Source organism: Mobula hypostoma, chromosome 8 (genome assembly GCF_963921235.1).
Source record: "Mobula hypostoma chromosome 8, sMobHyp1.1, whole genome shotgun sequence".
Lineage (NCBI taxonomy): Eukaryota > Metazoa > Chordata > Chondrichthyes > Myliobatiformes > Myliobatidae > Mobula > Mobula hypostoma.
Genome location: NC_086104.1, coordinates 154,618,689 through 154,634,793, shown reverse-complemented (window position 1 = coordinate 154,634,793; position 16,105 = coordinate 154,618,689). Strand labels below are relative to the sequence as shown.

General features: G+C 42.5%; 1 protein-coding gene across 4 annotated transcripts in view; it reads left to right on the top strand.

Moving 5' to 3' along the window:
- Window positions 1–16,105, top strand: part of LOC134351085 (2-oxoglutarate dehydrogenase complex component E1) — a 124,092-nt gene that overhangs the window by 88,187 nt on the left and 19,800 nt on the right. For all 4 annotated transcript variants that reach the window (XM_063057138.1, XM_063057139.1, XM_063057137.1 and 1 more), the window contains 5 exons: window positions 1,036–1,138; window positions 4,236–4,364; window positions 7,580–7,730; window positions 12,068–12,195; window positions 14,509–14,687. In XM_063057138.1, the coding sequence (XP_062913208.1) occupies window positions 1,036–1,138; window positions 4,236–4,364; window positions 7,580–7,730; window positions 12,068–12,195; window positions 14,509–14,687 (690 nt within the window). The remainder of the gene's footprint in view (window positions 1–1,035; window positions 1,139–4,235; window positions 4,365–7,579; window positions 7,731–12,067; window positions 12,196–14,508; window positions 14,688–16,105) is intronic.

The following is a 16,105-nucleotide window of genomic DNA, read 5'->3' as shown; positions in this document are numbered from 1 at the left end:
TACTGGAAATTTTCTAGAGATGAGGTGAGGTCAGAAAAGCTAGGAATCAGAATCGGGTTTGATATCACTGGCATATGTTATGAAATACGTTGTCCTTGCGGAAGCAGTGCAATGCAATATATAATAATGGAAAAAAATGAATTGCAGTAAGCGTAGTTAAATAAGTGGTGCAAAAATAGAAATAAAAAAGCAGTGAGGTAGTGTTCATGGGTTCAATATCCATTTAGAAATCGGATGGCAAAGGGGAAGAAGCTGTTCCTGAATTGTTGATTGTGTGCCTTCAGGCTTCTGTACCTCCCTTCCTGATGGTAGCAATGAGAACAAGGCATGACCTGGGTGATGGGGTTCCTTGTTTATGGATGCTGCCTTTTTGAGGCATCGCTCTTTGAAGATGATTTGGATACTACTGAGGCTGGTGCCCATGATGGAGCTGACAGAGTTCACAGCTTTCTGCAGCTTATTTCAATCCTGTGCAGTAGCTCCCCCCACCCCCTCCACTCCCATACCAGACTGTGATGCGGCCAGTTAGAATGCTCTCCATGCACAGGTTGAAATTTGCTAGTGTATTTGGCGACATACCAAATCTCCTCAAAACTCCTAATGAAATGTAGCCACTGTTGGGCCTTTGTAACTACATCGATATGTTGGGTCCAGGTTAGGTCCTTGGAGCTATTGACACCCAGGCACTTGAAATTGCTTACCCTTTTCGCTACTGATCCCTCTATGAGGACTGGTGTGCGTTCCCTCATCTTACCCTTTCTGACTGCCTTGTTGATTCCGTTGAATTGGAGAGGGACATGAGAATGAAGAACTTAATGGATTGTGAATTAACCAGGAATGTGGTAGTAAGTCCTTGTATTTGAGAAGCTAGCTTCCATACACAAGCCAAATGGCTCCTGCTTTCCTGCAAATCTACAAGTTCTTCACCAAGACTGTCATCACCACCATCTGTGTAAGAAGCTTCTGATCTCAGTAAGTAAATTGGCACTTGCTATATTAGCTACTTCTGAATATATTTTGCTTCTTGGTGTCTAGGAAGAAATGGCCAAATACGACAAGATTTGTGAAGAAGCGTACACTCGATCCAAAGATGAGAAAATAATGCACATTAAGCACTGGCTGGACTCCCCATGGCCTGGTACGTATTTGAGAGAACAAAGCCACTTCTTCAAAGCTCTCGTTGATTTAATTTGGCAAAAGTACGATATAAAGATCCAAACTAGAGGATAACTTCAACTGACTGTTGTATAGATAGCACTGAAGTGGCTCTGGAGGCCAAATCATTGGGTAGATTTTAGCAGAGGTCAATAGGCTCTTGATTAGTCATGGAGAAGAGGCAGAAGAATGGGGTTGAAGGTAGAATAAATGAGCCAGGATCCCGTTGAAGAGGAAAGGAGTCTGCAGAAGACTTGAACAGATTAGGAGAATGGGCAAAGAAGTGACAGTGGAATACAGTGTAGGGAAGTGTATTGTGATGCACTTTGGTAGCAGGAATAAAGGCATATAGACTATTTTCTACACAGCGAGCCAATTTAAAAATCAGAGGTGCAAAGCAACTTGGGAGTCCTAGTGCAGGATTCCTTAAAGAGTAACTTGCAGGGTTGAGTCAGTGGTAAGAAAGGCAAATGCAATGTTAGCATTCATTTCAAGAGGACTAGAATATAAAAGCATGGATATAACGCCGAGGCTTTATAAGGCTTTGGTCGGGCTGCACTTGGAATGTATGGTGAGCAGTTTTGGGCCCCTTATCTAAGAAATGATGTGCTGGCATTGGAGAGGGTCCAGATAAGGTTCATGAGAATGATCCCTGAATGAAAGAGTTAATGTATGAGGAGCTTTTGATGGATCTTGGCCTGTACAAACTGGAATTTAGAAGAATAAGGGTTTATCTCATTGAAACCTATCGAATTTTGAAATGCATAGATAGAGTGGACATGGAAATGATGTTTCCTATAGTGGAAGAGTGTAGGATCGGAGAGTACAGCCTGAGAATAGAAGGGTGTCCCTTTAGAACAGAGAGGAGGAGAAATTTCTTTAGCCAAAGGGTGATGTAGACTCTGTAGAATCCATTGCCACAGACAGCTGTGGAGGCCAAGTTTTATTTAAAATGGAGGTTGATAGGTTCTTGATTAGTAAGGGGTATTCAAGATAATTCATCATTCCTGTATTTGTTGAAGCTTGTTGTCTTTGTTGCATGTCACCACAGGAAATTCCTAATATATGTAAATATATGATAAATAAAGTTGATCCTTGATTGCCACCCCCAGTGTTTAAACACTGCCACCAGCACTGGTTCACGTTCCCTGTATTTAACACCCTCAGTGGCAGTAGGTACACTCCCTGTGCTTAATGCAATCTGTAAATTAATTCATATCCCCTACGTATTTAGTAGCACTTGCTGCTACTAATTCGCATCTGCTGTGTTTAAGCATTGATCCATCCCTCTCGTATGGAGTGTACTCACTGGATCTGATTCATGCCTGTGTATGACATCCTCACCGAAACTTACTCACCTCTACCTCTGCGCAACTCACCGATGTGTGGCATACACTTGTGCTTTTTCACATATCTGTCGTATGTAATATGGTCATTGACGTTCTCTCTATATTAAAACACCCACTCAAGTTCACATTCCTTGTGTGTAACATGAACATGCCATGAGAAGCTAAATATTGGCAATAAATATCTTGCAAAGGTCTAATTTCACTACCAGATTCAAGATCGTTGATTGTCATTATTCAGAACACTCATGTAAAGGAAAATTAAATGATTGTTACTCTGGATCCGATGCAGCATAAAGAAAAACACAGTATACATAAAAAACATAAATATAAAAGCAGTCCTGTAAAACTCGATGTAAAATGTCAGTGCAGGGGGTTAAGGGACGATGGCTGCTGAGGGAATGTGGAGAGGATTGACTGATGTGGATGTAGTGCTATGGTGGGTTAGTGGGTGGAGGTGTTGATCAACCTGACTGCTTGGGGAAGTAACTATTTTTGAGTCTGGTCGTCCTGGGGTGGATGCTGCGTAGCCTCCTCTCTGATAGGAGTGGGACAGACAGTCCATAGGCAGTGTTTGTGGGATTCTTCATGACATTGCTGGGCATTTTTTTTAATCACGTTTCTGTATGTACGTCTTTGACTACAGGTAGGCTGGTGCCGGTGATGCATTAGGTAACTTTAAATACCCACAATAGTCTTCTGTCTGCCAGAGTGCAGTTTCCATACCACACAGTGATTAGGACGTAGGGGAAGAGAGTTCACTTTTTTCTGTCGATCAGACAATGAATAAGAACCGATCACAGACCACAGCAGTGGCTGGGAATAATTTATCCATTTGTCATAGTCATAGTCACACTTTATTGATCCCGGGGCGAAATTGGTTTTCGTTACAGTTGCACCATAAATAATAGTAATAAAACCATAAATAGTTAAATAGTAATATGTAAATTATGCCAGGAAATAAGTCCAGGACCAGCCTATTAGCTCAGGGTGTCTGACTCTCCAAGGGAGGAGTTGTAAAGTTTGATGGCCACAAGCAGGACTGACATCCTACGACGCTCTGTGTTCCATCTCGGTGGAATGAGTCTCTAGCTGAATGTACTCCTGTGCCCAACCAGTACATTATGTAGTGGACGGGAGACATTGTCCAAGATGGCATGCAACTTGGACAGCATCCTCTTTTCAGACACCACCGTCAGAGAGTCCAGTTCCGTCCCCACAACATCACTGGCCTTACGAATGAGTTTGTTGATTCTGTTGGTGTCTGCTACTCTCAGCCTGCTGCTCCAGCACACAACAGCAAACATGATAGCACCGGCCACCACAGACTCGTAGAACATCCTCAGCATCATCCGGCAGATGTTAAAGGACCTCAGTCTCCTCAGGAAATAGAGACGGCTCTGACCCTTCTTGTAGACTGCCTCAGTGTTCTTTGACCAGTCCAGTTTATTGTCAATTCGTATCCCCAGGTATTTGTAATCCTCCACCATGTCCACACTCACCCCCCTGGATGGAAACAGGGGTCACCGGTACCTTAGCTCTCCTCAGGTCTACCACCAGCTCCTTAGTCTTTTTCACATTAAGCTGCAGATAATTCTGCTCACACCTTGTGACAAAGTTTCCTACCATAGCCCTGTACTCAGCCTCATCCCCCCTTGCTGATGCAAGTAAGTAAAAGTAAAAAAAGAAGAAAACTTTTTTTAAAAAGAATTAATTCATTTTGCTTTCTTCTAGGTTTCTTCACTCTCGATGGCCAGCCTAAAAGTATGTCCTGTCCTTCCACTGGTCTTGCTGAGGAAATGTTGAATCACATTGGGAAAGTGGCCAGCTCCGTGCCAGTGGAAAACTTTACGATTCATGGAGGTAGGGCTGATTGATTCTTACAGGCTTCAGTGCAACATCAGCCATGGCCTGGGCCATGAGGATGTTTCACAGCTTTTTAAGGATGATAAATTACATTTTTCCAATTATTTATAATAGCTCCAACTAAAGGGGGAAAAGTAACTACAATGATTGGGGAGGGGGAGAAATCAGATGTGCAATGTCAGGAGGAATGCAAATAAGCAAACATGGGCCAATGATATTTCCAATAAAGCATTAACAATTAAACTTGGGTTATGTCAGTTCCCAAGATCTAAAATTCCTTAAAACATGAACAGAAGTGGCCATCTATTATTAATAGCCAACTATTAGACTAGTTATACATACAGGTCGACCTTCACTAATCGGACTACCTATAATCCGGTTCCTTCGATAATCCGCACTGACTTCAAATTTTCCGGGCCACCGTACCAGTTGGTTGCGCTAGACCTGTTCACCTGTTGGCGCCGTCTTGTAAGCACAGACAGGCGATACCTGCTTGTTTCCCTGCATTTATTAATATCATTTGCATGAGGTGCGGCAGCCTGTCTCACCCGCCAGCGGTGGGGGAGCTGGCGCGCGCTGGGTCATTCCGCCTTCTCGCCCGCCTGCCGACAGTCACGCACTGCCCTCGGGCGTCGCCTGGCCAGCACTCCGTTCTCTTCTGCCTACGACCTCAGATCAGACGTGGCGACCGGCTGAATTTAAGCATATTACTAAGCGGAAGAAAAGAAACTTAACAAGGATTCCCTCAGTAACTGCAAGTGCAGTGTAGTCTTTGGGGTAACTGCAAGTCTGTGTCTTTGCTATCGCTTAGCTCACGCTTGAGTGCTGGTGGTGGGTGCGCTTTGTTTTTTGCCCGTAGGGAGGGAGGATTATTGCTTGCTGCCGCTTACATGCGCGGGGGGGAGGAACTTAGGGGTTCTAACATTTAACTGTCATTCATTCTTTGGGGCACTCCTCTGTTTTCGTAGATGGTTACAAAGAAAAAGCATTTCAGGTTGTATATTGTATACATTTCTCTGACATTAAATGAACCTTTGAATCCTTTGATATTTTAAAGGTATGATGAGGCGGTTAGCTATAGCTTAATGTGATCCTTCTGTAATTTGGCATTTTCACTAATCCGGCGTTCCTCAGGTCCCAATGGTGCTGGATTATAGAAGGTCGACCTGTACCTTATTTTTGACATATTACCGATTGTTTTCAAGCATATACCACTGAAGGAGCCATTTATCTATTTTCTGTCTGTATTGTGTTGCACGCTTATTATGGGTTCAGTAATTTATCACGTGGGTTTGCGGCGTGGTCGAAGCAAGTGAGTATAGTTACTATTCACACTTTGTGTCTTAGTTTTAGTTCAGTTGCTAGAGGCAGCTGGGTTCAGGGATGATAATTGTTTTGTTGACTGCTTAATTATGCTAGTTGCTAATTTAGTTTCATTAGATTTTTATCATTATAAGATTGTTCGTGGTTTTGTAATGAAGGCTCAAACATATATTTCTCAATCTGGGACTTATTTTTTGGAAGCACACTATCCAATGTAATTTCCCATACTCATTTCTAACATTTAATCCACCTTCTTTTCCCACAACTGAAAAGTTTATAGTTATATAAAATATTTTATAAAAAATCTTTAAAATTCTGAATCTTTTCATGTGGACCTTTTCTGATAACTTTGTGTTCCATATTTGTATTCAGTGTATTAAGTAACATTTCCCATCTTTGACTTAATTTGCTAAGCTATCCAGATTTCTTCAGTGAATCCATTTTGTCCCCAGATATTGGCAGCCACCATATAAAGGCATTATGTATAAATGGTAATGTCTCTTTGTAAGCATGCAAATCTAGGTAAAGCGGTGTAAAGCTGAGGGAGGGCTATCTTTCAAATAGGAGAACCTGCTTGCAAAATCAACATGTGAAAGATTCTACCCCACAATTTTGAAAGCGGTTTGGGTAGGTTTTCCAGATTTTCTGACCAATATTTTTGCCTCAGTTTGAAACTGAAGAAAGGAAATGGGGACTCTGACTCTGGCACTGAAAGCAGATATGTGCTCACTATCACATTTCAGTCATTGAGAATACCCCAGAGTCCTACATTCTGAGATGTACTAAGTTATTTACATAGAATTAAATCTAAAAACACCAGAAAGTCTGCAGATGCTGGAAATCCAAAGCAACACACACAAAATACCGGAGGAGCTCAGCAGGTGAGGCAGCATCTATGGAAATGAATAAACAGTTGACGTTTCAGGCTGAGACCCTTCTTTGGGACGGAGAAGGAAGGGGTAGATGCCAGAATAAAAAGGTGGAGGGAGGGGAAGGCAGGATAGCTGGAAGGTGAGAGATGAGGCCAGGTGGGTTGGAAAGGTCACGGGCTGGAGGAGAAATTCAGAGTCGGAGGGCAGCAGAGATTTCAGAGGGAGAGCAGTGAGAGAGGGTTTCACTAAACTCCTGTCGAAGAGAAGAGTTAAACTTCAGGGTAGGTGCACCTCGAAGAGACTGCAGTGCGGTAACAAATCATGAATCTTGGTCTTTATATACCTGATATTACTAGTTCTGGAGCCGTCCATTACAATTACATTTTATTGAGTGCTTGTTTTTATTTTCTACCTTCCTTGGCATTTATCAGTTTCTTTAAATGATTATATTAGTTCAAGTTCAAGTACGGGTGTGAATGCCATGAAAATCTTTTTTTGTGGCAGCAGCAACACATTTCAAACATGACAAACATAAGTTAACATAATTATACATAGTTTATCTGTCTTAGTTTCCATTTTTGGCAAGACAATACAGGTTTTAGAGGTCTTGCTGGCTGCTCACTGTGCAGAACCTACTCTCTCCTTGGGATTATAGGGGCTGTGAAGAGAAGAACCATCAGGACCATCACAGAGGCTGTTGAATGAGCCTCCAGATGGCAAAGGATCAAGAGGTGTGACCCGTGGATCAATACTGCTGGGACACAAGCCCAGGCCTGATCAACCCTGACTGGGTGAGAGTGTTTGATGTTGAAAGACTCGATACATCCGATGACCCCAGGATGCATATTGAAGATGTATCCCAACACATCCTGGAACGTATCTCAGCATCGTAATGTTTCTTTTATCTTCCTCCCTTGTTGCTGGTGCAAAGTCCTGAGGGTATTAAGCAATTTAGTGTGACTGAATTTCTCTGTTGTGTTTGCTCTTTGGTGCTAAATCATTTTCATTCTTTTGCAGGTTTAACTCGCATCCTTAAGGGCCGTGGGGAGATGGTGAAGAATCGCATGGTGGACTGGGCCTTAGCAGAGTACATGGCCTTTGGATCCTTGCTTAATGAAGGCATTCACATCCGCTTGAGTGGACAGGATGTAGAGAGAGGAACGTTTAGGTAATAATCAAAGTGAGATACATCTAATATGCCACTCCCTGATGTTACGTTTGTCTTCCTGCAAAAACAATCACAGGTCACGAACCACTTTACATCTTCAAAATATAGCATATGTGTGTAGCAATGTGTTTTGCATCCTGAACCATTTCAACAAAACAGTTCGTTCCTACTAACCCTAAAACCAGGCTTTTCTGAAATCTATCAAGATATTCTTTATTTTAATGCAGCCATTTCGTCTTCGTTGTCGTTGCTCTCCGCACTTGTGGCGCACCTGGCGGCAACCTTGCCCTTTCTTTAGCATTTTTGTTTGTTTGTTTTAACGAGGCTGAGTTGCCAGCTCAACTCTCAACGCAGCAGGGAGAGAAAACGTGCAAGGAGCCGGCCAGATTCGAACCTGGGACCACTTGAAGTCCAGTACTGTGGGCTTTATCACTACGCCAGTGGCTGCCTATTTATTAATTTATTTTAAAGTCTTGAGCTTGAGCAAAATAATTTTGTAATTTTAACATATAATTACTGCTTTTTATTTGTAAACTGCTAATTTACCTAAAGAACATTTGGGCAGAGATTTGATTTAATTATTACTAAGGATGTCAATTGCTTAAATGTGGGTGCAAAAGCAAGATGGTGGAGTTAATTTTCTTTACATATTAATAAATGCCCTATTAGAGTTATTTAACAAACACTGGTTTTGGCCCATCATATGCCTCTGCCCTCATGTGCTTACCCTTTACCTCCAATGCCTCCATCCAGATCCTTTGCTTTGGTGGTGGAATGGCCATAAGTGACTTGCTTTCCTGTAGCCCAGGAATGGAAAGGATAATTGAATATAGAACTGTAAAGCACCGGAACAGACACTTTGGCCAACCATGCCTGTGCCAAACATAATGCCAATCTCATTAATCCCATCCGCCTGCCTATGGTCTGTACTCCCTCATTCCCTGGCTCTTTACATGTCTGAATGTCTTTTAAGTGGTGCTGTTCGTATCTGCTTCCACCATCTCTCTTAGCAGCAGACATCCCACCCTGCAAAAACTCATTTCAGGGAGGTAGCACCACCACCCCCGCCCCCACAACCCCATATCTCCCCCCCCACCCCCCGTAGACCCCCAAGGGTGTATGTATACGGGACATTTGATTTTGAAAGAAAACAACAGTTTATTTAATCACATACTGAAACTATTTATATATATATATATATATATATATATATATATATATATATATATATACACACACACACATATATATAAATTATTCCTTGTTGAGTATTCCTTGTAGAGTAGCTCCTTAGCAGCTAGCCAGCTAATTTAAATAACGTTAGCTATACTAATGAACGAATGACACCTGTTAAACTCACCTCAACATGTCTTTTACAGTCTTAACCCACCATGAGCAATAGAAAAGTCACTGTTGCAAACAGTGCAGTGAGCAACACTGTCGTTATTTTTGACCCCTATTAGGCAGGGGTACACTTTAGGTTAGTCTGGGGTGAAGTGCGTTTTATATTTTCTTTTTTTGGAACACTCTGCCATGGTGCTGCAGGACACTGAACTGAACTGATGGACAATGAAAGAAGAGAGAGCGAGCGGTCGACTGTAAAGCCCGCCCACAGAGAAAACTGATAGGTCTACTTAGCACAAAGAGAGACCAGTCAGGATGCTCTCTCTGTTTGTCACTCTCTCGCTACGTCTCTCCCCCTCTTGCCCCCCTCTTTCTCTCGCTGGCTCTCAAAAAATCGATTTCCAGGATATTGTATATAATTTGCGGGCGTCAGGAAGCCGCTGTCAATATGCGGGAGACTCCCGGATCTTCCAGGAGAGGTGGGATGTCTGTAGTAATCAATCACTCTCTGCGTGTGTGTGTGTGTGTGTGTTAATTTAAAAAAAACAACAACTGTCCTCTTTAAACTATCCCCCATCTTTTTTAAATATTTAGCCTTTGGTATTTGACTTTAACACCAGGTGCGGGTGGGGGGACACCTTGATAATCAGATTCCGATGTATTTATCACACTCACAGGTACATCGAAACCTACAGTGAAATGTGTCAATTGCATTAACAACCAATACATCCAAGTATGTGCTGGGGGCAGCCCGCAGGTATTGCCACATATTCCACCACCAATGTAGCGTACCTTCAATGTTCAACTCAACAACAAAACACAAGTAGCAACAGAACAAAAGAAAACAACAACAAAGCAAGACCCTTTCCTAAACAGACAGACACACCCCCTGCCCCCAGGGCAGGCTGCTTCAGGACCTCCAGTCCTCGGCCTCAGGCTCTCAGACATTGGGCCTCCAGTCTCTGGTCCATTAAGTCAAGACCCGTTGGCCAGAGCCCCCAAGTCTGTAAGTCTCTGTGAGCCAGTGTCCAAATCTGAGTTCGCTGGAGACTGAAGACAGCCTGTCCTGTGTATGTGTGTGGGTGGATGGGAGGGAGGAATGGGACTTGTTTTGTTGCTCTACGTTGCTCTGCTGAGTATCGTATTGGCGTCGAAATGTGTGGCAACACTTGTAGGCTCTCCCCAGCATATCCATTGCGTTTGTTGGTTGTTAACGCCAACGGCACATTCACCGTATGTTTTGATGTACACGAGATAAATAATCTTGAAACTTGGCCTGGACTTGCAGACTGAACTTTCAGGCTTTCTACCTCCAAACGTGCCAACTACAGTCTTTGATCTTGGTTACTGTGGGCTTTATCGTGCAATTCTATCAATATCCAGTCATACTGCAGCCACGGGTTCTCCCTCATTCATGCCACTAAGCACATCTCCAATAAAATGAAAATCTGACTAATTGAGCATTCATAAAACAACATTGATCCTCAAACTTAAAACATGGCTAGGCAAGTCTTGAGTAACGTATTTCATCAAAAGCTGATGTCAGCTTACTGACATACAGCCTCCTAATATCCTGTTTCGGAAAGCACAGTTGTTATGCTCACAAGCTTCCATTCTGCTGGGGCTAAAGAGTCAAGGCAAAACACATAACTAATGCTTCCATTTTCTCTGCAGATGCTGCATTTGAAATGCTGAATGTGGGTGATTAGGCTGATAGGATTTGTGCCATTCTCATTTTAATCTATTCAACAGCATTGTCATATGACCCTTAGTTTCTCAATATTTCCGGTGCACTTATTGTGCTTTATATAGCGAATCAAGATTTATTTTAAGACTTCAGTCTCTGTAAATTCCCCGTTATGATTTCTCCTCTCTTGGAGATACACAAATTTATTGTTACTATTTCCCTTTGTGCATAGTTACAGAAGCTCAAACAAACTTTTGTTATATTTCTAGTAGTTTACATTTATTTTCCAAGGAGTGGCTTTATTTATCACCGCCCGCAAGTGTCACCACACTTCTGGTGCCCACATAGCATGCCCACAACTCACTAACACTCCCTCCCCCCCTCTCCTCCACTCCATTTAAACATCCACTCTACGCAATTCTTTAACAATAAGTGGTCTGAAGTGAGGATTGAAATGACATGCTTGGGTATACACAGTAAAGTGCTGAACTATAAATTCATAATTTAGTCACTCATAATTAGATTTTTTTTTGGTTATCTGCCATTTAAACAAACATTCAATTTTAAAGTCATTGTAACAAGAACCTGCTGGAGGAATACAGCAGATTGAGTAGCATCTGCAGTGGGGAGAAGAATTATTGAAGTTTCAGCTGTGGACTGGGGGTGGAGAGGGGAAATGTGTGTGGGGTGTAGTGACCCAAGGTGATTGGTGGGCTAACAGAATGATTTGGATGGTGACGGGAGATCAGGCAGATTGAGATAGAAATCGGACCAGATAGGAGAGGTGGAGACATGATATGGAGGCATTTGAAACAAAGAAGAAGATGGAGGGGTTGGGGAAGGTGAAGTTGGAGACAGCTGCTAAAGGGTGAGACGCAGGAACACAAAGAGCTGGAATCTGATAAGGAAGATGATAATGGGAACTGTTAAAGGAGGAGAAGAAAGGCAGAAGAAATCAAAACTAAAAACAGGACTGAGTCCAGGTGCTGCATCTGGAGCAATACAACACTGGAGAAACTTTGTGGATGAACAGGAAACATCAATAGTCCATTTCTCTCCATAGATGCTGCCTGACCCATTGATCCATTGATTTCCTCCAGTGTTTTGTGAGTTGCTCAAGGAACCAAAATGAGATGGGGTGGGGCAGTCACTAATGTGATTGAGAGAGAAATGTTGTCATAAACAATTCTCTAATAGTCTCAATGATCTGCCATCTCTTCTGGAGTATCCTGTGTTACACATGCCATTCATGTTTTATTGATAACAGCTCCAATACTAATGGAACAATTATGTTTGTTTCTCTCAGCCATCGGCATCACGTGCTGCACGACCAAAACGTGGATAAAAAGACCTGTATTCCCATGAACCACCTTTGGCCCAACCAGGCTCCGTACACTGTGTGTAACAGCTCTCTCTCCGAGTACGGGGTGTTGGGTAGGACACTTTACTTGTTTTATGATAGATAAAGTCTCTCCAAACTTGCTGAGTCATCCAGTGTGACTGTGATAAGGGAATGGAATAATTTTGTGTACCAATCTGATATTCTGTGAATCAATGGGAACAACGACACAATGGGAGACAGGTGGCTTGCTTCAGAATCAGGTTTAATATCACCAGCATATGTCATGAAATTTGTTGTTAGATGACAGCAGTACAATGCAATACATAATAATAGAGAAAGCTGCGAATTATGGTATTGTGTGTGTGTATATGTATTTTTTATATTATTATAAATGATATTTAAATTATAATAATAATTTATTGGCATCCGTTAGTCTCGTGAGACCTGGGCAAGGTTGTATGGAAGACCAGCAGTTGCCCATGCTGCAAGTCTTCCCTCTCCACGCCACCAATGTTGTCCAAGGGAAGGGCATTAGGACCCGTACAGCTTGGCACCGGTGTCATTGCAGAGCAATGTGTGATTAAGTGAAGTGCCTTGCTCAAGGACACAACACGCTGCCTCAGCTAAGGCTTGAAATAGCGACCTTCAAATCACCAGACCGATGCCTTAACCACTTGGCCACACACACACACACACATATACATATATATATATATATATATATATATATACACACACACACACACACACACACACACACACACACACACACACACACTTAAATTGAATAAGTAGTACAAAAAATAAGGAATATTTAAAAATAAGCAGTGAAGTTATGTTCATGGGCTCAATGTCCATTCAGATAATGGATGGCAGAAGGGAAGGAGCTGTTCCCTGAGTGTGTGCCTTCAGGCTCCTGTACCTCCTTCCTGATGGTAACAATGTGAAGAGGGCACGTCCTGGGTGATAAAGGTTCTTAATGATGGATGCTGTCTTTCTGAGGCAACATTTCTTGAAGATGTCATGGATACTAGGAAGGCTAGTGCCCATAATGGAGCTGACTGAGTTTACAACTCTCTGCAGCTTACTTCGATCCTGTGCGGTAGCTCCCCCCCCCCCCCCCGCCATGCCAGATAGTGATACAGCCAGTCAGAATGCTCTCCGCAGTATGTCTGTAGAAATTTGCAAAGTGTTTTAGGTGACATACTCCTAATGAAATATAGCCACTTTCTATCTATTGTGTCTGTAACTGAGAGCAATACCTTGACCTGCTGTCAAAGCACAGACTGAATTATCACTTAGCATTCAAGTGGAGTTAAACGGTAGATATTTGCCACGTTTTCTCTCCCAGACTTCTACAACCTTTGATCCTCACCGATGGTTGGCTCTTTCAGGATGCTGATCATAGCTCCACAAAACAAAAACGCCCTTTGTCCCAACGAGGCCTCACCAAGCATGAAACACCAATACCCACTCATCCCATTTTATTCTTCCCATTTTCCCATCACCCCCTTTTTATACTTGCATACCAGACACAATTTACAGCCTCCAGGTGCTCCTGTTTCTTCCCAAGACCCAACTAGGTTAATTGGTCACATGGGTGTAATTGGCAATCAAGGGTTTGTTGGGCTGGAAGGGTATGTCACTGTGCTGTATCTGTAAATAAATGGAACAGTAAATTAAGCCCCCAATGCACACGTCTTTGGGGCTTGGGAGAAAACCAGATCAGCCATACAGTCACAGAAACGACATGCAAACTCCACACAGGCAGCTTCAGAAGTTAGGGTTCAACCCAGGTCACTGGAGCTTGGAGGCGGCATCTCTACCAGCTACACCAGTGTGATTTCCCTAGCCTATATGTCGGAATCTCCCCTTGCAACATCAATAAACCCTTACCCCAAATCATTGATATGATTGTGATATACATTATACAGAAAGGTGCCATAAAAGGGCCATCAATATCACGAAGGATCCCAACCACCCTGTTCATGGATGTCCCACTCTCATCAGGGAGGAGGCTACGTAGCATCCACACCAGGGCCACCAGACTCAAAAACCATTACTTTCCCCAAGCGGTAGGGATAATCAAGACCTCCACCCACTAACCCTTCCCTCCGCAGCCCTTGGCCACCACTAGTTTACTATGTCCTGTCAAAGTCACCTTGTGTACAGACACTCCCGTGACGAGCATCACTTTATGGACGTACAATCAATCTATGTATGTAAGCTATCTTATGTTTCATGAGGTTTTTATTACTGGGTTCTTTACCTTATTTATTTCTGGTGCTGTATTGAATCCAGAGTAACAATTATTTTGTTCTTTACACTTGTGAGATTATGTTGAACAATCTTGAACAGTTGGGGTCTCAGGAAATCTTCATTGCTTTAATCTTTCCTTCCTACAGGTTTTGAACTGGGTTTTGCGATGGCCAGTCCAAACGCCCTGGTCCTGTGGGAGGCCCAGTTTGGTGACTTCCACAACACTGCACAATGCATCATTGATCAGTTCATCAGCCCAGGTCAGGCTAAGTGGGTACGACAGAATGGCATAGTCCTACTGCTTCCACACGGCATGGAGGGAATGGTAAGACTTGTTGGATCTTGATGCATTTCTGATCCAAAGTACATTTATTATCAGAGTATCAGAGTATGTATGCAGTATACAACCCCGAGATTCTTCCTCCCCACAGACAGCCACGAAACAAGGAAACACCATGGAACCTGTTCAAAGAAAACATCAAACACCAATGTGCAAAAAAAAAGAACAAATCGTGCATACGGAAAAAAGAGAGCTAAAAACACACAAAATATGAAACCTCAAAATGCAGAGTCTTTGAAACAGTCTAGGAATGTTCAGTTTAGAGTCATAAAGTCATAGAAAAGTACAGAACAGAAATTGGCCCTTCTGCCCATTTAGTCCATGCCAAAACCTTTTAAACTGCTTTCTCCCATTCGACCTGCACTGGGACCATAGCCTTTCATACCCCTACCATCCAAGTACCTATCCAGACTTTGCTTAAACTTCGAAATTGAGCTTGCATGCACCATTTGTGCTGGCAGCTCATTCCACACTCTCATGACTCTCTGAGTGAAGAAGTGTCCCCTCATGTTTCCTTTAAACTTCTCACCTTCCAGCCTTAACCCGTGATCTCTAATTGTAGTTCCACCCAACCTCAGTAGAAAAGGCCTGTTTGCATTTCCCCTTATCTATACTCCTCATAATTTTGAATACTTCTATCAAATCTCCTCTCAATCTAATATGTTCTAAGGAATAAACTCCTAACCTATTCAATCTTATAGTTCAGTTTGATGTTTCTTCTAAAGTCAAGGATGAAGCATAAAATTTGTTACTTTTCTCTCTCTCTTCCCCCACCCACCTGGTTCCATCTGTCCCTTACCATATAACTACCTACCTGGGTTCTTCCAGCAGGTTATTTTCTAGTCTCAGTTACCAAGTTTAGAAATGGTTCATTCTCGCATCATCGAGCACTCTGGCTTGCAGTGTGAGTACTAATATTCTGAACGTTGGCAGCCACTTTTGATGTGGGAACAGTGTTTAAGTTGGTTGAAATGAGGAATTATAAAATTTTAACACCTAAAGTTAGCAAACCTCAAATAGAGTGCTATTAATATAAAACAGCTGGTAGAAAGCACGACTGATGAATTTGCTCAAAAGTCTCACTTCTTCTTCGCATTTGTCACTTTTAGCTGAGTGAGGAAGGAAACCACAGTTCTGATGCTCTTTGCAAAAGGAATTCAGTTTCCTGAAACAACCAATAAGCTCACATAGAACTAAAGACTGCTGCATTTTAAGATAATGTTTCCAAATTCTCAGGCTCATCCAGGATGAAAGAGAAACAAATTATTTTGGGGTTAAAATGCAGTCAAGTCCCACAGTTCCTCGATACTGTCCATGGGACTGAACTATATTTGAGAAAGATTTGTTTGTGGAAACATTCGTACTGGAATATATTCAACTTCATTAACACCGACAGCAAGCTG